This window comes from Emys orbicularis, chromosome 6 (genome assembly GCF_028017835.1).
Source record: "Emys orbicularis isolate rEmyOrb1 chromosome 6, rEmyOrb1.hap1, whole genome shotgun sequence".
Taxonomy (NCBI): Eukaryota; Metazoa; Chordata; order Testudines; family Emydidae; genus Emys; species Emys orbicularis.
In genome coordinates this window covers 47,731,164-47,758,165 of record NC_088688.1, presented here as the reverse complement: position 1 = coordinate 47,758,165, position 27,002 = coordinate 47,731,164, and the positions used below count along the sequence as shown (strand labels likewise).

The following is a 27,002-nucleotide window of genomic DNA, read 5'->3' as shown; positions in this document are numbered from 1 at the left end:
CTGATTCTAATCTCAGTTTTGCTAGTTTTACACAAGTGTAACTCCTTTGGACATCAATGAGTAACTCAGTTTACACCAGTTTAAGTGAAATCAGATTCAACCCCTAAGACTGCTCTTGCTGCCACTGAAATCAAGTGGAGTTTTACTGTTGAAATAATAATGGTGCTAACTGTGCAACTGCAAATTTAAATGTTCAATGAACAGGAAATATCTGAAAACAGGATATGTTCGCATAAGTTAGTTCTGGGTTATCCATATGGGGGGGGAGGGGGAAGGGGGAGGAGGGAGAACAAGTGAATAGACCTTAAGCCAGGGTGCATGGTCTGAAAAATGCTGTTGTTTAACACAATTGAAAATGAAAGTGAGTTTTAATTAAAAGATATTTTTGTAAGTATCTACTGAAGTACACGAGTCCATTACTCTTTCCCAAAGCTTAACTCTTTTCAACTAACAGCCTAACATTCATATCATCCACTTTTTAAAATTTATTGTACACAAAAAACATCTTTTTAAGTCAACTCCCTGCCCCCTAACAAGTTCAATTCTTGCAACAATAAAATGTAGTGTTTTCCAGCTGTCTGTTTTTACAACAATCTTAGCGCTAAAAGAGAAGCCACAGCATACATAACAGAAGGTTTTTCTTGTGTGCTTTATAGAAAATGTTTAATTGGTTTTAGAAAGGCTGAAGGTTCACTTGAATATTTATAAACAATCAAGAAAAGTTCTGCTTATACCTCTCATCCACAATGTTCATATACAACAAATGTACATTGACAGGAAAAGTTGCAACATTTTAAGAAATCCAAATATAGCTCAATGATTCTATGCACCCCAGTTCCAGAGCATATGCAATACAAGCCTCTAAAAAAACCTGCACCCTCATTTTAAAGTGAGTGAAAACAGTTTAAAAGAACAAGGGTGTTTCACCAGCTAAATAAGATAAGAAAATATCTAAAAAGTTAAACTGTACATCCATAAAATCAAAGCAGATTCTTATATTTGTTTCATAGAGGATAAAAATTAAAAGATCATTGATGTTATTCAAGTGAACCTTTTATTTATAAATCCTAAAGAGAAATAAGTAGGTACCTTCAATTTTGAGACATGTAGGTGCCAACTTTTGCTCATCTATCTTATAAAATAGGTAAGAGTACAAATAGTCACATTTCTTCCTTTCTGTGCATGCACCACTGTTCTTACTTATTCCTGAATTTTTACCCATTATTGCAGGAGCTTCATTATTGGACAGAAATAAACGGCGATTTAAAAATATATAATTGATGTCTGACATTGCAATTTGAGTCAAATGTGTTAGAGATATCACTGAAGATAGCGTAAAAGGGACTATTCAGAAACACGGATGAATGGTCTGGGTTTTTTCCTGCCTACTCTCTGTCTGTCTTAATGCTGCAAGCTTGGGTGTTACTATCCAAGTAACCAAACTGGAAAGCTGTTATCCCAGGAATTACAGCAGAGTCAGGGCTACTTCACTTTTTCATCTAACTGCAACAATCTCCTGGTAGTTACACGAAGACAATAATTTGGCATACACGGATGTTTGCTGCAACTCCGATTAATGTTTACTTTACACTAATGAAATGTCATGGTATACCTGGAATTTCTGGGCTCACAGGAGTCTTGCACCTGATAGACATCACATCTAACGGCTGCTGAATGTACCAGCTAAGTATTTGGAAGATACCAGGTAGCATTCCCTATTAACTTAAAATCAGCCCATTTCCAGCTAAAGGATTATTTTCTGCACTGTGACACAAAGATAAATGATCAAGAACCAAATCAGCACATGCACATGGGGTGGCAGTCCAAACAGTTCTGTAAATGTATGGGCAGCTCAATACAAGTAAAAGTAGATGCTGTAAAATGTATGCTTAACATTGAATTTTGAAACGATAAATGTATAACTTACCATATAAGCATCATTAATGCTCCACTAAAAAGCTTCATTATTGTATTGTACAATGCTAGACATTGTTTTGACAGTGCTTCAGATCATGGACTCAGCTGTTTCTCTTTCAAATGAATAGTAAATGGGATTTGGAAGTAGGGGTGGAAAATCAGTTCACCTAAAACAATACTAGAGAAAAAATAGATAGCACTGTTCATGTTATTTTGGACCATTAAGTTGTAAGAGTAAGTTCTTGTGTATACTCCCTTCATCTTGAGATCAATATTTATGCCATATAGTCTTTTACTCTATTCTCTGGTAGAGTATGTGGGTTTTTCACCCTCAGTCCTGTTTTTTTTCCTTAAGCGGAAAACACAATTTTATAAACATCTGGTGTGAAATCCTGGCCTCATTGAAGTCAATGGGTTTAGGATTTCACAGATGGTATTTTCTTCTAACAATTCTAATCTTAAATGTAAATTTTGTTGCTTTGCTAGCACAACTGTTCCATTTATTCAGCTTTTATCCTTTATAAAGGAGGAGACTGGCCATTTACTTCCATACCCTGATGAAGCTCATTGTATAGTGGTTAAAAATTCAAGAAAAATTGAGGAAAGGTGGTGAATCCCGAAGGGAAGTCCAACCCAAACTTCTGAATACTTGTGTATCCTGTGTCCCATGCGATTTAAGAATACCCTATTTTAAATGAAATAATAACTTACAAATAGCTGGATTAACAAGCGACTTCATTGTTAAGCTGGCTTTCCTTTCTTCTTGGGTGGTCCTTTGTATCCTTTGGCCTTTCTTCGTAAATTCCTCCGATCTACTATTGGTACCTCAATTTCTGTTTCTTCTGAGCTGCTGTCAGCAGCTCTCTCTGCCGCTGTCTGCGTGTATTGATCCATCTGTTCAGAAGACTCCTCAGACTGCTCTTCTGATTGGTTCTTTTGTCCTTCTGAATGTTGCTGGAATGACACATCCTCAAGTTCAACCACTATCAAAGAACTCTGACCAAGGACAACAGGGGTTTCTTGTGAGTCATGCCCTGCTTCCTCACTTTGCTCTTCCAAGGAAGACGATGCGTTGGGTGACACATTTTCAGAAACTGATTCTTCTAGTGCTTCAGTTACCACAGAGTTTGAAAGGCCATTATCAGATGGTTCTTCTTTTGGCACTGAAGCTACAGTATCTGCACTTTCATCAGATGATTTCTTCCTTTGGGCTGCTTGCTGCTCCTCTTCAATGCCCTCTTTTTCCATAGATACACTTTCCTCCATCGGTATTTCTGAATCAGTAGTGTTCATAACCTGAGGAAAAAATAAGAGTCAAAACAATCAAGGGGACAATTCACATGTTCTTGAGATGGTACAGACTCTGGGTCTTCCCCTGCAAGGTGCTGAACACCCTCAGCTCGCAGTGGGAGTTGAAGCACTCAGCAATTTACAGCATTGGGTGAACCATTAACAATCTTCTCCTTCCCCTCACACAAGCTATCTTCCTGGCTTAGGGCCTTGACATTATCTGATTTTTTCTAAAGCTTTGAAATACAAAAATTCAGAGGATCACTCAGGCACAATGGGGCACACTTAGAAATTAGTGCAGAGTAAGCATATGTACTTGTTCCAATAGTTAGCATTCTGCGTGGTGCCTATAACTGTCTGTGAATTTAGATTGTAAATTCCTTGGGATGTGGATCTCCCTCTCTATTGTATCAAACGTAAATTACTTGTCTTCGCTGTCAAGGCCCTTCAAGACCTATCCACACTCTACCGATCATCTCTCATGCAGTATCAAAAGGTTGACTCTCACCTCCGATTGGCCCATGATGCCAGCCATCATCGCCCACTATTCAATTTTCAAACAAGCATCTTCGTGCTTTCTCCCATGCTGCTCCCCACTCTTGGGAGCAGCTACTCGTGCACATCCACAAAACTACATTATCCTCCTTAAAACTCTTGCCTACAAAAAACTTGGCAACAGTTCAGTTGTTACAGTCCTGAGACCACTGCATCATGGTGATCAATACGGTCTCATTTCCTTGTACTCCCGTCTGTCTGCATCATCTCTTATCTTAGATAGATTGTAAAGCTCTTTGGGGCAGGGACCTTCTGTTTTTGTACAGCACCTAGCACGGGGGTTCTCAAACTGAGGGTCGGGACCCCTCAGGGGGTGGCGAGCTGTCAATCTCTACCCCAAACCCCGCTTTGCCTCCAGCATTTATAATGGTGTTAAATATATAAATAAGTGTTTTTAAATTTATAAGGGGGGGGGGGTCGCACTCAGAGGCTTGCTATGTGAAAGGGGTCACCAGTAAAAAAGTTTGAGAGCCACTGACCTAGCACAATGAGGTCCTGGCATGGGACTGGGGCTCTTAGGTGCTACGGTATTACAAATAAATAAGTTTCTTATACTTTATCAGCAAATAATTGGTGCAATATATTTTATTTTGCCCTACTCATTTTATCAAATCTAAGCATTGAGAGAAATTACTAGCCACAACAGAGGGATGGCTTTTTGAATGTGGTTATCTTCCACTAAAATACTAGATATGTATTTGAGTATTGCTAAGGGAGATTGGACCAGAGCATCATTTTCCTTAGTTTTAATTAACACAGATTCCTTGCTACTGCATATTACTAAAACAGCAGTCTTATTTTATTTATGGATTTTGCCATACATTCTGACAACTGCTTTTGCAAGTAATTCATGGCCTATACCTATTAAATAAATAAATGTAATATATGCATTGCAGAAAAAAAGACCTAAAATATCATTTTGTTGCACTTCCCTCACCTTATCTGATGCAGTGTCTTCAGAAGATTTCGCTGAAGAGTCAAGGATTAACGGAACAAACAGAGTTAAAGATTCTTCTTCTGGATTGTCAGACTGTAATTTTGATTCACCATCTAGTATTTCACTAGCTGTTTCCTCTTCAGTCATGAGTGATGTTTTGATAGTCGCTTCTGTTAGCTCACCATTGAGTGGCTCTGATTCAGTTTCCTAAAGTGACATTCGTAAGTCAAGCTAGGACACAACCATTGTTCAAAACATCAGCGTAAAAAACTCAGAGGCAGAACTTTTGCATAAAGACTTGATCAGCAGGGTGTGAGATTCTACCAAGACACCAATGTTACTTCTAGCTTTAACTTCATAACTTCTGTTACAGAGTAAAACTGTTATGCAAACAGTTACATATATATATATATATATGTTTTGGCTTTTTTCAAGCATAAAAATTAAAGCAAGCATTTTCAAAATTTACAGGAGTCTCTGATATACAGCAAGCCATTGGTTCCTTGAGGATCATCTAATTTTCTTTAGAGATACTAGACCAGATTCTGGCCTCTGCTCCAGCTACTTCGTGCTGCCAGAGTTAACAAACTAGCTGGGGATTCACCTTACAGAAGCTCTTGTGGACTCTAATGTTCACATTAAGTATGGAGGAAGTTTCCCTAACCATAATTCTGTACCAGCTTCATCTTCCAAATGGATTTAAGATGTAGTCCCACATAAAATGCATTGCAATAATTTCATATAGAGTTGGCAAAGGCACACCTCATGGTAGCAAAGACCACATTTGACACAAAAGGTTGCAATCTCCTGCTCAGATGTGGATGGAAAGCTTCCTCAAGCCTACCACCACCACCTGGGCCTTATTTACACTGAACCTCAACCAGTCTTAGCTGTTACCTCTTTCTCATCTTGTTTCTCAGGTGGTGATATACAGAACTCTTGTGTTTCCAATACTAACTGGTCCTCATTTTCAACTACTGTTTCCTCTTCATTTTCAACTACATTTTCTTCAGTTTCTTCTACTAACTCTTCTGAGCTTTCAGATGTATGTGCTACAGGTTCCAACCTGTAACAGAAAATAAAACACTCTTAATTTTTTTAGGTTAACAATCTCAGTGACACCATTAAATAATGAGAACTTTCTCCCACAGTAAGTTAATTAGTATAATACACATTCATCATATAGGAGTGTGGAACCCAGCTAAATAAATAAAATTATATATTGAAAATGGCCAACTCCTAACTAGATAGCTATTCAACTAGACTGTTGCTGCACCAATATATAAAGAGGCCTCTATCTTCCTTCCATTGAATTCAAAGCTAGAAATCAGAACACCTTCATGAGGGCTGCAAGCTTCTGAAGTTATAAAATGTTAATTCCGGTAAAAAGAATTTGGACCCTGTGAAAAGAGACCCAGCTTCTCCCAACCCAGGTATACCACTATCAGTCTTATGTGACTTAATTGTTTGAGTAGCCTTGTAAAGCTAAAATGATCATTAACTTCATATGGCTTACAAAACGTCTAACTGGATTAGAATTCAAGATAGCAGACAGAACACAGATTGGCTGGAAAAGTAAAGCTTTGATGTAGCCAACAGGTAATGAGGTCTCAGAAATGTTCACTTTTTATTTTTGGGATGATGGAATTTTTCATCTTTAAGTGCACTTAGGTTTTATATATGAAGAAATGATATTGTGCACAATTGACTTGTATACAGTTGTTTCACAAGCGTTCTGTAACTACACACACCAGTTTCTCAAGATGGATTATGGCAGTGGTGTCACAAAATTTTTACTACAAACCCTAATATCCTGATTTTCAAGAATAGTCATCAGCTTCCCAAGTATCCAACTAGCCAATTATCTGTGGCTACAAGTCTCGAAGCACTGATTGCCAATCTGTGGGACAGGTGGTTAGAAATCACTGAATAAATTTTATATATTCCAAACACTGTCCATTTTACAGCAGCATATTGTCTAGAAGTGCATAATAGCATATCATCTCTGGTTCCATTTAGCTATTCACAAGGAAAGTAAAAAGCAGACCCTGGATAATGCAGGACATGTGAAGCCACTTAGGGCTTGTCTACACTGGCACTTTACAGCGCTGAAACTTGCAGCGCCGTAAAGTACCAGCACTGACAGCCATGCTCCCAGCCCTGGTAGCTATTCCCCTCATGGAGGTGTTTTTTTTAAGAGCACTGGGAGAGCTCTCTCCCAGCGCTATTCCGCGACTACACAAGCCATGTTAAAGCGCTGCCGCAGCTAATTTTGTTTCACCGCTTGCTACACTAAGTCTTTTGAACTTGATTGTTTCGGTAAGGAAACCTGTCCCTCCCCAACAAGTCATGAAAATAGATGTCAGATGGACATGCTGCAGGAACGTAGATTTTTACACAAACTACATTCCAATTACTATAACGAAGTGACTTGAGAAGTGAGGTTTTTTACCCACGAAAGCTTATGCCCAAATAAATCTGTTAGTCTTTAAAGTGCCACTGGACTCCTTGTAGTTTTAACAGAATACAACTAATTTCCTTTCAATCAGTCTATACCTTTTATCAATCCAAACATGTTTCAGAGCCTAACCAGTAAAATTCTCTTCATTTTAGTTAGGGGGTTTTAGTATTTTTGTGTTTGCTTTTTTAATTAACCCTAATATTCTCCATGGGAGCCTGTGCAATCAATGTTTCAGGGTTTCAGTGGCCTTTCAAGAGTTTTTGTACCATACAAGATAGAAGTCAGAATACAAAAAGCTCTATATGTTCCCATTTAACAAATACCACACACACACACCCCTGAGAACATTCTCACAGTGATGTATATTTAAACTTTGATTCTTCAAGATTTCAGTACCATAAAAATTGCTGAATGTGCAACTAGTCACCACAGTGTTGTTAATGTCGTTCCCAAAATCTGCCGAGTTTATATGGAAACACAAACCATTGCTTTGGTGTGATCACTTCAGAGTCGGCAGCTTGCTTTTTCCCCCCTGGAGTTTTGTTTTTAAAGTAATCAGCAAATCAGACTAAAGCAGGGGAAGGGAGGGTATATCAATTTTGCTTTCTAATGGGATAGGAAATAGCATGTACCACATGAGTAGGTACACCACAGCTCTGACACCACTGAAACTGCAAAATGAAAAGTGACACAATACCTGCTTCCTGATATCCAAAGAAGGTTTTCATCCTCTCCTGAAGGAGTTTCAGTTTCAGATTCCTGGCTCCTCTTTCCTATCCTGGGACGTTTTAAATGACTGCTTCGTGTTCGAGTGGAAACTGGCGTAACATCAAGCTCTTAAAGATACAAAAAATGAATGTAAATGAAAGAATACACATACCTAATGGATCTGCAGATTGTAAGATAATAACTTTAGTATTTTTCATAAAAGTAGGCATATGCAGGGCTTAAGTGAAAAAGCATTTCATTATGGGATTTTTTTAAAACAGACCAAAATAAATTTACAATACTAGCATTCATCCAAGGATCTTAAAGTACTTTACAAACATCATTTAGGCCTCAAAACCCTTCTAAAAGAGGCATTAGAATTTTATCCATTTTGCAGATGACTAAATCAAGGCACAAAGAAGTTAAAAGTAATGGTGAAAATGGGCCATTACCCTACTAAAATGTAAACCATAATATTGATGTTCAACATTATTTTTACCTTCAGAAGTGCTTGCCTGGGCATCTAAGATGTCTTTGCCTTTTTGAGAATCAACCTAAAGCAGAAAAACATACTGTACTTTAAAAGTCTGAACCACTGGAGATTCTATTCTCCTGATTGAAATGCCTTCATCTCCTAACCCCCAGTTACATTCTGGAATATTAATTCAAAGTCGCTCTTTGGGAGACTGACTACATTCAGATGAAGGAGTAAGTGGAAAAACGGTATCTTCTCAATAAAGAGATCGGCTCACTGGGTGAATTTAGAATCAGATCTACTCTCTTAGTGACTAATACACATTCTTACTATCCCAAAACATCTAGTTTGGAATTTTTAAAAGAAAAAATCAACCAAATTAATAAATCTTTATTACTGGTGATGATGTGGCAAGCTGGGTAAAACAGAGCTTCAGCCTTAGATTCTAGGTGTAGGCTGCAGAGCCAGCGGGTACATGAGTCGTCTTTTTATTCATGACCAAACTAGATCTGCAGTCATTGAGACACAAGCATCCAACCCCACAAATCTATTTTTACAATAATTTCTCAGAGTATAAGCTTCTTGTTTTAAAAACAGACCTATGATTAATTGCCCTAGATTAGCTACTTTAGGTAAACTAGCACTAAAAAGAGGCCATGTCCACCTGCTCTGCTGCAATTCCAACCCAACCCCAAAGACCTCTGCTGCAAGACCCAGTGGGTTGCAATGAGTTCTGTAATACATTGATATTTGAGATAACGTCAATTAAATTTAAATAGAGGGATTTGTTTAATTATATATTAGTGTTACAATCACTTCAGTATTCCTTGTGTTTTTATAGACAAAAATAACGTAATACACAGGTACATGTGGGAATCGTTTTCCACATTAATATTTTACACTACTCTTAAGTCTTCAGAATTTTGTACTGATAATGCAGTCATCAGGGAGAAAGCCAGTTCTAGTATTTTAGAAGGGATTCTGGGATTTGGGATTCTGGCCTCCAGAAAGTATTTTAGGCTTTTGACATTGGATGCATTTCTTTTTTCCCCTCCAACTTTTGGACAGGGGCACAGGTGACTTGACTTTTTTGGTAGGGCTTGAATTCTTAATTCACCACCACAGCAAGCCTTAACAGCAATTAAATGGCCCACTGCTCCTTCCCCCATAATACGTGACTGCAGCCAACAACCTTATATAAGTGCATTAATCAGTTGTTTCTGCTAAAATGATTACCAGTAGATATGACATTTAAATAATCATAATCAAGTTTCAGAGTTAGAAACTTACTGTTATGAATGACAGCTCTCAGAGTTATTGTTTCAGGCTTGTTTACAAACTCAAGAAGAAAACATTATATATCTGTTTGCATTCAGTTTACCTTTGGGAGGTAACCTTCTCAACCATGCTAGACACTTACATTTTACTTTGAATACAAAGTTTAGATTTCAGTAGCTAGGTTTTGTGCCTAAGGCACCAGTCTTGCATAATTAAAGTTTACTCCCAAGTGCATTCTGACTGGCTTGTACAATGCAAACTAATACCTCATTAACATTCATCAGTATTCACTGTATGCAAGCAGCTTTATCTTGTAGAATTTTCCATCTCTTAACAACTGCATAATAGTCAACAAACAAAAATATTCAATTGCATATCCATATGCGGGTGAAATTTGGCTGAGGTTTCAAATATGCACAAAGAAACTCACATTCCTTCTGCAGGGGAACTGAATAAACCTGAATGCAGGCTGTACACTTTACATCATGTTCATCTACAATGCGATTATGCACTTTCATGGACACTATCTTCTTAGACTGATGCATTTGATGCTTCCATCTGATGCCAGAGAAATGCAGCCTTTGCACTATTTGTGTCTACAGTGCTTCTAAGGGTATGTCTACACTACAAAATTAGGTCGAATTTATAGAAGCCGGTTTTATAGAAATCGGTTTTATAGAGTCGATTGTGTGTGTCCCCACATAAAATGCTCTAAGTGCATTAAGTCGGCGGACCGCGTCCACAGTACCAAGGCTAGCGTCGACTTCTGGAGCGTTGCACTGTGGGTAGCTAACCCACAGTTCCCGCAGTCTCCGCCGCCCATTGGAATTCTGGGTTGAGATCCCAATGCCTGATGATGCAAAAACTGTGTCGCAGGAGGTTCTGGGTACATGTCGTCAGGCCCCTCCCCCTCCGTCAGAGCAACAGCAGACAATCGATTCGCGCCTTTTTACCTGGGTTGCCTGTGCAGACAACATACCACGGCAAGCATGGAGCTCGCTCAGCTCAGCTCACCGTCACCATATGTCATCTGGGTGCCGGCAGACGTGGTACTGCATTGCTACACAGCAGCAGCTAATTGCCTTTTGGCAGTAGACGGTGCAGTATGACTGATAGCCGTCATCGGCTATCTGGGTGCTGGCAGACGTGGGGCTGCATTGCTATACAGCAGCAGCTCCTTGCCTTTTGGCAGTGGATGGTGTATTACGACTGGTATCCGTCGTCGTCGTACTCCTCAGTGAGTTCGGTCAGAGGCACCTGGGCAGACATGTTTTGTCTCCTGGAGACTCAGTCCTGCCGGCGGTCCTATTGAACCGTCTTGACGATGATGACTAGCAGTCGTAATACAGCATCTTCTGCCAAGCACCCAGAAGATGCCGATGGCTATCAGTCATGCTGCACCGTCTGTTGCCAGCTTAAGATGTAAAAAAATAGATGGACCAGATTTGTTCTGTATTCATTTGCTTCCCCCTCCCTCCGTGAAATCAACGGCCTGCTAAACCCAGGGTTTTGAGTTCAATCTTTGGGGGGGCCATTCTGTGTGACAGTTGTTTGTGTTTCTCCCTGATGCACAGCCACCTTTGTTGATTTTAATTCCCTGTAAGCCATGTCGTCACTTGTCCCTCCCTCCCTCCCTCCATCAGACAATAGTTTCGCGCCTTTTTTCAGCCCAGATGCCATAGCACTGGGATCATAGAGCCCGCTCAGATCACCGCATCAATTATGAGCACTATGAACACCACGCGCATTGTCCTGGAGTATAGGCAGAGCCAGAACATGCTAAAGCAAAACCAGGACCAGCCGAGGAGGCGATTGCAGCGCGGCGACGAGAGTGATGAGGAAATTGACATGGACATAGACCTCTCACAAAGTACAGGCCCCAGCAATGTGCAAATCATGGTGTTACTGGGGCAGATTCATGCCGTGGAACGCCGATTCTGGGCCCGGGAAACAAGCACAGACTGGTGGGACCGCATCGTGTTGCAGGTGTGGGACGATTCCCAGTGGCTGCGAAACTTTCACATGCGTAAGGGCACTTTCATGGAACTTTTGAGTTGCTTTCCCCTGCCCTGAAGCACCAGATTACCAGGATGAGAGCAGCCCTCACAGTTGAGAAGCGAGTGGCGATAGCCCTGTGGAAGCTTGCAACGCCAGACAGCTACCGGTCAGTTGGGAATCAATTTGGAGTGGGCAAATCTACTGCGGGGGCTGCTGTGATCCAAGTAGCCAACACAATCAAAGAGCTGCTGGTATCAAGGGTAGTGACTCTGGGAAACGTGCAGGTCATAGTGGATGGCTTTGCTGGAATGGGATTCCCAAACTGTGGTGGGGCAATAGATGGAACCCATATGCCTATCTTGTCACCGGAGCACCAAACCACCGAGTACATAAACCGCAAGGGGTACTTTTCAATGCTGCTGCAAGCCCTGGTGGATCACAAGGGACGTTTCACTATCAACAACGTGGGATGGCCAGGAAAGGTACATGATGCTCACGTCTTCAGGAACTCTGGTCTGTTTCAAAAGCTGGAGGAAGGGACTTTCTTCCCGGACCAGAAAATAACCGTTGAGGATGTTGAAATGCCTATCGTTATCCTTGGGGACCCAGCCTACCCCTTAATGCCATGGCTCATGAAGCCGTACACAGGCAGCCTGGACAGTAATCAGGACCTGTTCAACTATAGGCTAAGCAAGTGCCGAATGGTGGTAGAATGTGCATTTGGACGTTTAAAAGCGCGCTGGCGCAGTTTACTGACTCGGATAGACCTCAGCGAAGCCAATATTCCAATTGTTATTGCTGCTTGCTGTGCGCTCCACAATATCTGTGAGAGTAAGGGGGAGACATTTATGGCGGGTTGGGAGTTTGAGGGAAATCGCCTGGCCTCTGATTACGCGCAGCCAGACACCAGGGCGGTTAGAAGAGTACAGCAGGGCGCGGTGCGCATCAGAGAAGCTTTGAAAACCAGTTTTGTGACTGGCCAGGCTACGGTGTGAAACTTCTGTTTGTTTCTCCTTGATGAACCCTTCCCCCCGACCCCCGTTCACTCTACTTCCCTGTAAGCTAACCACCCTCCCCTCCCCCCTTCGAGCACCGCTTTCAGAGGCAATAAAGTCATTGTTACTTCACATTCATGCATTCTTTATTAATTCATCACACAACTAGGGGGATAACTGCAAAGGTAGCCCGGGAGGGGTGGGGGAGGAGTGAAGGACAAGGACACACTGCAGTTTAAAACTTTAAAACTTTAACTCTTACTGAAGGCCAGCCTTCTGATGCTTGGGTAATCATCTGGGGTGGAGTGGCTGGGTGGCTGGAGGCCCCCCCACTGCGTTCTTGGGCATCTGGGTGAGGAGGCTATGGAACCTGGGGAGGAGTGCTGTTGGTTACACAGGGGCTGTAGCGGCGGTCTCTGCTCCTGCTGCCTTTCCTGCAGCTCAACCATACGCTGGAGCATATCAGTTTGATGCTCCAGCAGCCGGAGCATCGACTCTTGCCTTCTGTCAGCAATCTGACGCCACCTATCCTCTTCAGCCCGCCACTTGCAAAGGCTTTGGGAGTACATGAAGGAGAGCTTTCTGGAGATGTCCCTGGAGGATTTCCGCTCCATCCCCATACACATTAACAGACTTTTCCAGTAGCTGTACTGGCCGCAATTGCCAGGGCAAATTAATCATTAATCATTAAACACGCTTGCTTTTAAACCATGTGTAATATTTACAAAGGTACACTCACCAGAGGTCCCTTGTGTGCCCTCAGGGTCTGGGAGCACGCTTTGGGTGAGTTCTTGGGTTACTGGTTCCAGGTCCAGGGTGATAAACATATCCTGGCTGTTGGGAAAACCGGTTTCTCCGCTTCCTTGCCGTGAGCTATCTTCCTCGTACCCCAAACCCGCTTCCCTGTTGCGTGATTCTCCATTGATGGAGTCAAAGCACACGGTTAGGGTAGTGGTGGCTGCACCCTCTAGCATGGCATGCAGCTCCGCGTAGAAGCGGCATGTTTGCGGCTCTGCCCCGGACCTTCCGTTTGCCTCTCTGGCTTTGTGGTAGGCTTGCCTTAGCTCCTTAATTTTCACGCGGCACTGCTGTGCGTCCCTGTTATGGCCTCTGTCCTTCATGGCCTTTGAGACTTTTTCTAATATTTTGCCATTTCGTTTACTGCTACGGAGTTCAGCTAGCACTGATTCGTCTCCCCATATGGCGAGCAGATCCCGTATCTCCCATTCGGTCAATGCTGGCGCTCTTTTGCGATCCTGGGACTCCATCATGGTTACCTGTGCTGATGAGCTCTGCGTGGTCACCTGTGCTCTCCACGCTGGGCAAACAGGAAATGAAATTCAAAAGTTCGCGGGGCTTTTCCTGTCTACCTGGTCAGTGCATCTGAGTTGAGAGTGCTGTCCAGAGCGGTCACAATGAAGCACTGTGGGATAGCTCCCGGAGGCCAATAACGTCGAATTCCGTCCACACTACCCCAAATCCGACCCACAAAGGCCGATTTCAGCGCTAATCCCCTCGTCGGAGGTGGAGTAAGGGCCCTTTAAGTCGGAAAAAAGGGCTTCGTCGTGTGGACGTGTCCAGGCTTAATTCCATTTAACGCTGCTAAATTCGACCTAAACTCGTAGTGTAGACCAGGCCTAAGTGTCATAGTCTGGATATTCACACATCCCAAGACTGCAGGGTGGGGGAGGAAAGCAATTGAAATACCCTCCTCCCCCAAACCTATAACAATCTACCACTGCAAGTTACTAGACACTACTAAGGCTATCTCATACCCTATCCTATAGCATACAAAGAAAGCACTGGTTGAAAAAAATGATAGTACAAGATGCATCCTAGTATTCTATTAACAGTAGGTGAATTTGTAATGTCTAAGCAACAAGCCAGTGCTGCTTCACTGAAAAAGGTAACATTAACCCAAGTGTAACAAAAGCATGCGTCTTTCATAGCTCCTGACACCCATGTCAATTTAGTTCAACTACAACAAAATTTCACAATAAGTATGTTTCTGGCCTTCTCATTGAAGCCACAACTATGTCTTCAAGGGTAATCTGATAAAAAGTTATGGGTTTTGATGGACTGGATGGTTCAAAAGAAAGGCTATAGTCCAGGCTCACAGGCCCAGAGAACACTGAAGAGATACTGGAAGTTCAAGCTGGATTCCTGAAAGGACTTACTGAGGGAGAGGAGCACAGGAAAATGGGGGATAAAGCAGGAGTACTGAACAAGGAGGGCACACACTTTTATTAAATTAATGGATTTTATAATCAATTTCCTAAGAATCATCTATATTTTTCCCAAAAGTTTATCCAGTATCTCTAATTAGAAGTTTGCTCTCTAATTAGAAGTTTAAAAATAGATTATTAAAAAATATATAACTTCCTATATGGAGACCCATCTCTTTCTCTTCAGTAAAAGATTTTACAGAACAAGTAATTAAGGAAACCAGAAGAATATGAAGATATAAATTATACAAATCTGTAAAATCTCTTGGTTTTTATGTATACAGAAAACAGTGTGTGTACCTACCCTTAGCTGCGTTTCAATCTCTGTACTTTGTTCGCTTCCCGTTTCAGATTCCATGGCAGACGGCAGAAAACACTCCTCAGTCTGGGAACTGTTGTTTTCTTTTTGAGAGGCTCCTGCTCTTAGAAAAATTCAACAGAAAAAAAGTGCAGATACAATTTAAATAATGAAGTTAGCTGGTGTCTTTCCAATGACTTCTGTGGGGATTGTTCACAATGGGGACTGTCTACAAAAATTACTGTAGACACTGTACAATGTAACTTTACTTTTCAAGTTTCAATAGTTTCCTGGCCCTGTTTCTAAAGAATCATTACCTGTAGTTTTGAGTGTTTCTCTCTGCAATACACTGGTAATAGGTGTTCTCTGGAACCAGTGTCCTGCTCCTTCAACTTCCCATAGAAGATCATGATCCCCTGGGTACTTTTCAAAATATTGCTTACAAGCTGAAGAAACATAAATAAAACAAAACCACACCACACAGTATGCACATCTGTAACTCAGCTTAAGAAATTATTCAAACACTATCTTATTGAGTCAATTATAATCTGACCTTCTACTTTATCATACTTATAATACATCACAAACAAAAAGGAACTGAGCCACCAAGATGTGCACATGTCTAACCTGAGTAACTATATGATAACATTTCTGTAATCCTCATCCATCTAGAACTCAGTCCCGTCCTTTTATTTATCACCTTCCATCATTGTACTATGTCTTAAATTTAGATTGTAAGATTAAGGGGGCAGGGACTGCAGGTTTTTTTCCCTGTCTTCTAGGAAGCATTTCTGGGTATTACAAAATAGTTACAATAACTCCTTGCTTAACGTTGTAGTTGTGTTCCTGAAAAATGCTACTTTAAGCAAAACGCTGTTAAGCGAATCCAATTTCCCCATAAGAATTAATGTAAATAGCGGGGCTTAGGTTCCAGGGAAATTTTTTTTGCCAGACAAAAGACTAATATACACACACACACACACACACACACACACGCGCGCGCGTATACACAGTATAAGTTTTAAACAAACAATTTAATACTGTACACAGCAATGATGATTGTGAAGCTTGGTTGAGGTGGTGGAGTCAGAGGGTGGGATATTTCCCAGAGAATGCCTTACTGCTAAATGATGAACTGACACTCAGCTGAGCCCTCAAGGGTTAACACATTGTTGTTAATGTAGCCTCACACTCTACAAAGCAGCATGAATGGAGGGAGGAGACAGCATGGCAGCGAGAGACAGAGACACACACCATGAGTGTGAGAGTGCGAGAGACACACATTTCTCCTTTAAGTACACTGACCCCACTCTAAGTACTCTGCAGCTGCTGCCAGCAAGCTCCTTCCGTCTTGAGCCCTGTTGTGTCGTGTGTTCCCCCCCCCCCCACTCTGTGGAGATGGGGTACAGGAGCGGGGGGAGGGGGACACCCTGACACTAGCACTTTCACTACAAAGAGATTGCACTACAGTACTTGTATGAGGTAAATTGAAAAATACTATTTCTTTTATCATTTTTACAGTGCAAATATTTGTAATAAACAATATACACTTTGATTTAAATTATAACACAGAATACTATATGAAAATGTAGAAAAACATCCAAAATATTTAATAAATTTCAATTGGTATTCTATCGTTTAACAGTGTGATTAAAACTGCGATTAATCGTGATTAATTTTTTTGAGTTAATCACATGAGTTAACTGCGATTAATTGACAGCCGAAGATATAATACTAACCAACAGAAATTCAAGGATTACAAGAAAATAAAGCAGCATGCACATTCTCCATCTGACTTTTTAAGGTTCATTGAATAGCAGCATATTTTATATTTATTTAAAGTTTGTCATGAACTTTAAGAAATTTAATCTCTTCCTTCCATGTTGAACTGAGATGGAAGTATTTATTTGGAAGTTTAAAGAAAGCCAGAGTGGAGAAGACAGGAAAAAAATTACAGAGTTTACCTGTATATATGAAAGATGACAGTGGGTAGCGAAGACCAAGTGTGTCTTCAGTAAAGGAATCCACAAAATCCTCCAACATCATTAACCCAAAATCTTTCCCACGATGTCTCTTTCTCACAAACATTGTGTCCAGCACTGGAAGCTGATAGCTTTGGGTAAGATAGGAGCTACATATGCTTCCTGAAATCATGGAAAAACCATACATCAGTATTTCATCATTGATTTTTCATAGTTTTAGATCATCAACATATAATGGCTTGGCTTTTACTGTATCCTGATGATAATAGATGTACTGTACACATAGTAGCCACATTCAGCCATTCACTGGCTTGTTGGGCCAACTTTGTATTTTTGCAGCTTTACAGCAGGCAACACAACGTAAGAAATCTTGTCTGGTACTGCTACTGCTACACGATAAAGAATGGAAGGCTACAGAGGAGAAGGTAGTGGGGGAAAAGGCACATTTTGGAATCCTGCTGAGTTATTTCTTGAGGAAATCTGGAAAAGAGAATGAAATGAAAAGATGGAAGAAAAAACCAAAAGGCTCAATCCAAATATATTGTTTTTACATAAGATTAAAAAACTGTTTAAAAACAAACCCATAAGTATGGAAGTCAGCTCTCATTTAAGAACTGAAACACAAATCATCATCCCCCCACCAATTTTTTATGAAACATCAATAATGCTGAAGTCAAGGCAAAATTTTGTAAGAAGGGATTTTTCCATTCATAGCATAGCATGGATTACACATAATTATAATTAAGAATAGGTGCACTGTGACACAACATAGCAATTTTAGTATTGAAAAATTCTTGAAAAGTAACCATGAACTCACTGGTATCAGAGTAATAAATGTTATTTATCTGGATTTGTATTACAGTGGTAAATACTGATCCCAAGGCAGGATTGGAACTCCATGGTGCTAGGCCCTGTGCACACAAAGAAAAGATTGTCCCTACCCTAGAGAGTTTACAATCCAAGTAAAATAATAATAAAAATCTCATATATAGCACTCGTCACAGACATTAATTAATTAGTCCTCACAATACTTTTGTGAGGTCAGTTGCTTTTCTCATTTGCAAAGCAAGAAAAACTCAGTCACGAGAGATTAAGTTATTTGTCTAAGGTTATACAGTGAGTACACATCAGAGATGAAATTAGAAAAACAGGAGTAAGTCCCAGTCCTGTGGTCTGACCACTGGACTACATCTCAGTCTATCGCCACAGAAAGAGAAAAAAACGCCATGAAGTAGAACAGTATTTCATATTCAAATAGTCTTGGATGTTTATTAGCTCAGGATTAGTAAATGGTAGAATAACATGAAAAGTAATTGTAGTTGCATGATCTAATTGCCACAATGTATATGGAACAAATATTTATTATAAACACTCCTCCATCACTCAGAATCTAATAAAATCGGCTGTATAGAAACTAGAATAAAGTATTAACATTTCAACTCAGAAGTCATTTTCGTGATCATTGTGTTGGCTTAACTTTTAGCTTGAAAATTGCTCTATTAGGACCTGAGCAGTTTCATAGATACGTGCACAAAGGCACAATATTGATAAACAGAACAAAGACATGCCATCTGCCAATTACCTTCCCCACAGGAATTGCCATACTGGAACAGATCAATGGCCCATCTGGCCCAATATCATGTTTCTGACCGTGGACAAGGCCAGATGCTTAAGAGGAAAGCATAAAACCCTTCTGGTGCACCAACAGTTGCAATTCACCACGAATTTCCCTGACGTTAATCCAAAAATCTTCTACTGGGACTAGGATAAAGTTAGGATGTTAGATCATACCACTTTGGCCCAAAATTAGATATTCTATTCTTTAAGGAGGGCTGTCGGTGTGATCAACAAATTATTTACAATTAAGTTAGATTTAATTCAGCAAAAGTTGAAAAATGCAATCAAGTTTTGTAACAATCAGAGAACTTATAATGTATATTTAAGCAGTGAGAAAAAATGAGAGAACTATCTATAAAGCAATGTTAATGACATAGAAACATGCTACTTAAATTGTAAGCCCCTTGGACCAATCATTTTGTTCTGTGTTTGTACAGCGCCTAGCACAATGGGGTCATGGTCTGTGACTGGGGTCCTAGGCACTAGCACAATACACACAAATAAGGAACAGCAATAATGAGACCTGACCCTGCAGCCACCCTGAGATCAACTGGAGTTCTGCACACGGGAATTGCAGGATCAGACCCTAAATATGCACAATACAGCATTAATGTTTGCAACTTCCACAATCTGGGTGAATTTCACCCTCACCAGATTGATCTGACCATATCCAAAATATATTAAACTGTGCACAAAATATCATCCCCTATGACCCACATATGTGTCTTTATGCAGCACTACTGTACATCTTCAGTACTAGAAGGGTACTGGACAAGATTTCTGCCTCTTGAGTTATGGGGCTATAAGAAGAAGCTAATTACCTTTGTAACTGGAGGTTCTTCAAGGCATGTGGTCCCTATCTGTATTCTACTGTGAGGTACGCATGTGCTCTATGCACCCAGAGAGGGAGAATTCTGAAAGCAGTGCCTGTCGGTCTGGCACGTACCTTCACTCTCCTCATGTCTCCAACCAAAGAGATTGGAGTGGGGCAGACCGATTGCCTCTCCAGTTTCTTCTCTGCCATGAATCAAAAGATGATTCGAAGCAGCGGGGAAGGAGGGTGGGTAATGGAATACAGATCGGGACCAAATATCTTGAAGGACCTCTAGTTACGAAGGTAAGTAACTTCCTCTTTGAGTACTGGTCCCTATATGTATTCCAATTTGGGTGAGTGCAAACAGTACTCAAGTAGGAGGAGGGTGCAAGGATACAGATTGCAGAGCAGAAGCAAGGACTGCCATTCCAAAAGAATTATCGGCAGAGGAGTCTTGTACTAAACATAACGCCTCACAAATGTGTTGATGGAACGCCACATAGCTGCTTTGCAAATATCATGTAGAGGTTCTTCTTGAAGCGATGCCATAGACGTCACTTGTACTCTTGTGGAATGAACCCTCACCCCATGAGTGAGAGGGAGAGAGAACAAAATACAGCCTGAGATATATTTCAAGATTCTTTGAGAGGTTATAGCTTGACCTTGAACACTTTCTGGTTCGGTGACAGACAGCTTGGGAGATTTCTGTTTGGGCTCTCGAGATATCGAGTGCCTTGTGCTGTGTGGTTGCCAATATGAGCTGCCTAATCTAACAAGGAGGTTGTGACGTTATTGACATGAATTGTGACCATATAGATCATTGCAACAACCAAGGTCCTATAATTGCGCCAAATCTTGTACAAAGTAGGTCAAGTAAGGTGCCTATGGAAAGGCTGTAATTTGCTGGTTATGATTATGCTGTCTATATGTGTGTATCATTTTTGTATTTGAAGTTATAAATATTTGCTATGTACTTGTATCTCAATGTATTTGATTCTAAGTAGCATCAGTGAAGCATTTGGTCAGCTTCTTGAGAAAGGACTATTCTCAGTAAGTGCCCAATGAAGAAACACTTAACTGACAATGGACTTTGGGAGACACCAATCCACATCTGAGCTTTCCTGGGAACGTTCAAACTAACATGTAAACAATGGCGTCTGCCTGCAAAAAACTGAATCATTCATGGACACGTGACTTGCCCAGGTGGCTACAAACTCCATCTTGTTGCTGTGATTTTGCACAGAAGAACAAAGGGGTTTCTGCCAAGGCCCTGGAAACCCCTCCATTTTGTCTTGAGCTGGCTCAAGAGATGGCCTCTCCACCCCAAAAAGAGGCCTGAAAGAAACTGGGACAAAGGACTATAACTAAGGGGATGTGAGTGATTGCTGGACCCAGGCCATAAGCCACAACGTTGGTCTGAAAAGGATTAGGCCCAGACTAGGAAGGAGTCTAGTCTGTGAAAGAAGCTTATTGGGACATCTCTGAGGGTGAGATTTACCTGTATTCAGTTTCCTACTGTATTAGGCTTATACTTGCATGTTTTGTTTTATTTTGCTTGGTAACTTACTTTGTTCTGTCTGTTATTATTTGGAACCATTTAAATCCTACCTTTTTATATTTAATAAAATCACTTTTGCTTATTAATTAACCCAGAGTAAGTAAGTAATTCTTGGGTGAGCAAACAGCTGTGCATCTCTCTCTATCAGTGTTATAGAGGGCGGACAATTTATGAGTTTACCCTGTATAAGCTTTATACAGAGTAAAACGGATTCATTCGGGGTTTGGATCCCATTGGGAGCTGGGTGCTAAAGGTAGGAGTACCTGCTGAGTGGTTTTCAGTTAAAGCCTGCAGTTTTGGGGACGTGGTTCAGACCCAGCATCTGTGCTGGAGCGGAATAGAGTGTCTGGCTCAACAAGACAGGGCTCTGGAGTCCCAAGCTGGCAGGGAAAATGGGCTCATAGGTAGTTTCAGCACATCAGGTGACAGTCCCAAGGGGGTCTTTGTGACTGAACCCATCACAGAGGTATCTGTAATGATCATCCTGTCCAGTGAGGAGGAAAGGAATGGCACGCCTATGCATTCTTGGCATGGAGTCTTCCACCATAGCAGAAATATTATTAATTTGGTGGGAACAGTTACTAGTGTGTTCATGGCTGATTTGGTGAGCTCACTGTTTGAAGCCACGCTTCCAGACCAACTGACAATGGATGGTACTGTAGACACTATTGTCGCCAAATTGTGGTCTGGTACGGACAGAGCCCTAGATTTGTGGGCTTTCTTGTCATGCCCCTGAAACTTAGGACGTTCTAAATTCTCTTGGATTGAGCTAGAAGACTTGCTCAATTTAGGCAGGGCTCTATTCGACTTCTTCTAAGTGGATTTGGAGGATGATTTACTCTTATATTTATATAAACGCTCCCTGTCCTCCTGACAAGACCCCACCAAGAGATCTGTGGGGGTAGACTCCCTCACTCCTGAGTCGGACCCCGTGGCATGAGACACACACCTTATTGAGTCAAGCTGAAGTAGGGAGTGGTCCCCCTGGCCTAGGTATGACTGCAGCCTCAAGGCCTTTTCCATTAGGTACTTCTTGAGACGAAGTTCCCACCCTTCTTGGGTACAACTGAGGAACAAACAGCAGATATTGCACCTTGCCACGATATGGGTTTCGCTGTGACAGTAAAGGCAATGTTGATGGTCATTGCTGACTGAGAAGGAGTGTGTACAGGAAGCAAAAATTTTGAAACCTGGAGTCCTGGGCATAATGGCTACTAAAAAGACTATGGGCAAAATTAAAAAAAATAAATAGAGCGTAAGTGATTTCAGAGCCTAAAGTCACTTTTGAAAATTTTACCCAAAACCTTGTCTGCTCTAAGAATTCAAGAAAAGGTTCATGTATCAATCACACACATTAGTGCAGCTTAAAAGTTCTGATAAAAGAGTTTGGTTTTCCATTGCTTTATTAAAAAAATACTTAAATGTTTTTACCTGCAGGTTTAACAGAATAGAACCCAATGGCTTCTCCTTTTTTCCACAGAATCTTAGCATAGTCATTGCTGCTGTGACAGAGGAAGGGGATCTCATTTCGCTCTATTTCTTGTTTGCGATAAATAATTCGATTCAGAACATACAGAACCACCCTCTCTCCAAGAGTCTTCACCTATGGAAACACATAAGTACATTTAAATGTGCAACAGTTAAAAGGCCAACATCAATTTAGTTGAAGCTTAGACGTTAGGGGGCTTATTTTCCGAGGTGCTGACTAGCCACAACTCTAGCTGATGTCAGCAGGAGCTGCAAATGATCAGCATTTCTGAAAGATCAGGCCTAATGTTTTTTGAGCAGTGAGAAGCGCTCAGATGCCATGGTGACAGGCAGTGTATAAAATCAGAGATTAGATAAAATGCATTGCACACCTTAATATTAAAAACGTGTTCTGATGATCTAAAGGCTTTATTTTTGTTTATTAAAATTTAAATGAACACAGTATTTTTGGATTTTAAGAACCATTCGCCAAATACGAGAGCACAGTGTCAATTAGTCTTAGTCTTCCCAGGCTAGCAGGAGTTTAGAGTGCTACAAAGAACATGTGCTCAGATCTTCTGGGAAGGCCCACATAACATACGTCTCCATCATTGTTGGATGTAGAGGTATGGCACTCACACAGAAATGTCAGAGTTAGATTTACCTGTGCATTGTCCTTCTCCCATTAAGGGCTGAAGATCTGCTGAAGGGGTCAAAGGCGATAGCACTGGTTGCAGCAGCAAAGTTTTATTAAACTCCAGTTTGGAACTGACCTCTGTTATGGGAATGTAACACTTAACAAGCACAGACAGGAGAAGCTGAATGCAGTGATCTGACCTCTTTGAGAGATGACCCTACCTGAAGCTGCTGTAGACTATTCCAGGAAAAGCTGCCAGGGAAGATTTAATTGTTTGCAAGCATTATGGCTGGGAAAGAGTTAGAGGACCTTCACAGGGAGGTAGACAGACTTTTATACCAGCCAAAGGATGAGCATTTAAGAGAAGTCTGTGACTCTTTGAGCATTTCTGGGACAAGTTACTGTGAAAATGCAGCAAAAAAACATTTTGCTTAGGGTGACCATACATTCCATTTTGGCAAGCACAGTTCCTTTTTTAAGCCCTGTCCTGACCGTCCCGATTTTTTTGCAAGAGTGGGCATTTGTCCCATTTGCTGTTGCCAACTTGATCAGTTGGCAAGAGCAAATGGGACAAATGCCCACTTTTGTCAAAAAAGTGGGGTGCAGAGGAACGTGCAAGAGGGCAAGCAGCAATACCAGCCCTGGGCAGGGGGACAACCAGGGCTCGGGCGAGCAGTGACACCAGCCCCAGCCTCGCACAGGGGTCAGGCAGGGCTCAGGCAAGCAGCAACGCTGATGTCAGCCCCGTGCGGGGAGGGAGGCTCGGGTGAGTGGCTCTGGCGAGCCCCACAAAGGGAGGGGGCTCGGGCGAGCGGCTTAGGCAGGCCCTATGCAGGGAGGGGGGCTTGGGACAGCCTCATGCGGGGGGTGGGAGGAAGGACTCAGGCTAGCCCCAAACCGTGTCCCATTTTCACTTTGGGAAATACGATCACCCTAATTTGTTTTAATCAAATATAGAAGAAGCTACTTAAATGCGCGGGAAGAGTTGAAAGATCAAGGATTGTATAGACTGCTGAGATTAAAAGATAAGCTTTTATATCTCATTGCTGTAAGCAAAGAAGCAAACTGGAACATCTGAAGTAGAGGGAGCTCAGAACCAGTATGCTGAAAAATGAAGATATTTTCTGAAACTGTATTTCAAGCTGTGTGAAAAATTAAAAGCCAAACCTCTATAGAAAATCTGTCACCCTCAACTCAGAAAACAGACCCAATTTTAAAGAAAGATTTTAAAACAACAGGACAGAGTGGGAACTCCCACCAAAAGGGCATATTAAGCCTAACTAGTCTGGTCTATTACATTGAAAGTGGGATTCAAAAGGGGGTACGCTGAGGCAGAGATCACACAAGCTGTGATCAGGGCAGTTTGCCCAGGACTGAGCCTCAGCTAATCTTAGCCTGCCAAAACAGAGGTGTATCTTAAGATCCTATTACCAGGAAAAAAGGTGCAACTGAACTTTACCTGCAGCTCTCAAGAACAGCACAAGAGCCCGAAGAGACACCTCGGGATTTCCTAGTCCGAGCTCTTGATTTGAGACAGGAACTATAGTTTGCTTCACAAGAATCTGACTCTGACCTAAGATATCACCCTATTCTTATACAACACAAGTTTCTCTATTCAGTCCTGACAGGATTGCAGAATGGCAACATTTGGACTGTGATGCAACCTTATTTAAAAGATAATCAGGCTGCAGATGAGACCTTGTTTGAGAAGCTGCACACTGCTGTAAGGCAGAGAAACCACTGATGAGGTAGAGAAATAGCACAGGAGCATGTGCTAGGGCAGTAGCATGTAATTCTGTGCAATCACCCTACACAGAAAACCAGTCACAAAGTAGCACCTCCTCCTAGGGGACAAGGAGTCTCCAAACGTGACCCATTTACAAATCAGAAAAAGGAACTTTAGGCGAATATTGATTAAATCAAAGGTGTGAAAGCCAAACTTAACATATTAAAGCAACCTACCCAGGAGTGGGGCAAAATAATTGATAATGGTATTGGGGTGGGGAAGTGAGATAATCTTTTATTAGACTCACCTTCTGTTGCTGAGAGAGATAAGCTTTCCGCTCACACAGCTTGAAAGCTTGATTCTCTCTCACACAGAAGTTGGTCCAATAAAAGATATTACCTCACCTACCTTGTCTCTCTAATAAATACCCTGGGACCGACTGGGCTAAAACAACCCTGCATACAATGAATGGTATGAGCAGACAAGCAATCCCAGAGAAGAGAATGTGACAGCTCAGTGGTGGGCAAACTACGGCCCACAGGCCGGATCCGGCCCATCAGGGCTTTGGATCCGGCCCGCGGGATTGCCCCCTGTGGCACCGTGGGTCACGCACTGCTCTCAAAAGCGGCTGGCACCACTTCCCCGCGGTCCCCAGGAGGGGGGGCAGAGGGCTCCGTGCGTTGTCCTTGCCTCCAGGCCCCGCCCCCCGCAGCTCCCATTGGCCGGGAACGGGGAACCGCAGCCAATGGGAGCTTTGGGGGAGGTACCTGGAGGCGCCGCAAGGGCAGCGCACACAGAGCCCTCCACCCGTCCCCCCGCCCCCAGGCCGCAGCACTTCCTGGAGCGGCGTGGGGCCGGGGACAGGGCAGGAATGCAGGGAGCCTGCCCTGGCCCCAGTGCGCGCCGGTGCCACCCCAGAGCCGCTTTAGATAAGCGGCGCCAGGCTGGAGCCTGAACCTCTCCTGCACCCCACCCTCAATTCCCTGCCCTAGTCAAACACCACTGCTGAAGTTCCCCTGCAGTTAATGAGGCACCAGCACCTAGCCTCATTAACATATTGCATGGGTACTGTCTCATGTTGGCATGGCAAAAGTGGACGCTCCTTTGAACTTCATCAGAAACAACAGTTCAGACAATCTGTACATGGTTGAAGTGGGGAGAAGGGATGTAATCACTAATGTAACATATTGGGCTCATGCAGGCCTGGATACTGAAAGTTTAACAGAAATATTTGAGCCAGATGCTGCTGCTCAGTGTCCTGAAGATTTGGACATAAAGGAAATACTAATCAAATTACCTAAAGGATCATTTTGCCAGATAAATATCCTGTGAGTAATCTATCAAAATATGATGATATTTTGAAAAGACAAACTGCTGGGTAATTTATAGCAGATTAAATCTGAAATTCCAGTGGATACTCAGCAGATAAAATTCTTACTGGAGGCACCAGTGTCAAAAGAGAGAGTCGGTGGACCAAGGATCAAGGACTAAGGGCAAGTCCATGCTTAAAATGCTGCATCGGCATAGCTGCACCAATGCAGCTGCTCCACTGTAGGGCTTTAATGAAGATGCTCTAATTCGATGGGAGAGAGCTCTCCCGTCAGTGTAGTTAATCACTTACCCAAGAGACCTTTTCTTTGTCCACCACGAGCACTCTCAGCTCACCGACTCTTCTGGCTGACATTATGGTTATTAGAAAGGCCACATTCAAGGACAGATGGGCCATACAGCCTGTGGCTAGAGGCTCAAAGGGGGGAGGGGGATTAGTGAGAGATGACGGAACAAAACTGATATTCCACTGAGGTGCAAACTTCACCAGTGGTGAACAGGATTTGAGAATCTCCTTCAGAAATCTAGTTGTAACAGGATGAGTGAATATTGTACAGTTATCCATCGGAGGATGGAAAGAGCTGATCGCTACTAAATGCACTTGCAGAGAACTGAGCGCGAAGACTTCAGGATAAGAAGATACTCAGATAGCAGAGACCCCGGTGGATTCTGGAGATAAGTTGGGTTGGTGAGCCCAAGCGGAGAAATGCTTCCATTTTACTGAGCAACACCTTC

The 27,002-nt window shown here is 42.0% G+C and overlaps 1 protein-coding gene across 2 annotated transcripts in view; it reads right to left on the bottom strand.

The window, feature by feature from the left end:
- Window positions 1–2,658: 2,658 nt before the first annotated feature.
- FAM169A (family with sequence similarity 169 member A) overlaps window positions 2,659–27,002 on the bottom strand; it is a 122,037-nt gene continuing 97,693 nt past the window's right edge. For both annotated transcript variants that reach the window (XM_065406907.1, XM_065406906.1), the window contains 9 exons: window positions 22,540–22,711; window positions 17,102–17,281; window positions 15,455–15,583; window positions 15,144–15,256; window positions 8,368–8,422; window positions 7,858–7,996; window positions 5,597–5,765; window positions 4,700–4,906; window positions 2,659–3,213 (listed from right to left, as the gene is read on the bottom strand). In XM_065406907.1, coding sequence (XP_065262979.1) covers window positions 2,659–3,213; window positions 4,700–4,906; window positions 5,597–5,765; window positions 7,858–7,996; window positions 8,368–8,422; window positions 15,144–15,256; window positions 15,455–15,583; window positions 17,102–17,281; window positions 22,540–22,711 — 1,719 coding nt within the window. The remainder of the gene's footprint in view (window positions 3,214–4,699; window positions 4,907–5,596; window positions 5,766–7,857; window positions 7,997–8,367; window positions 8,423–15,143; window positions 15,257–15,454; window positions 15,584–17,101; window positions 17,282–22,539; window positions 22,712–27,002) is intronic.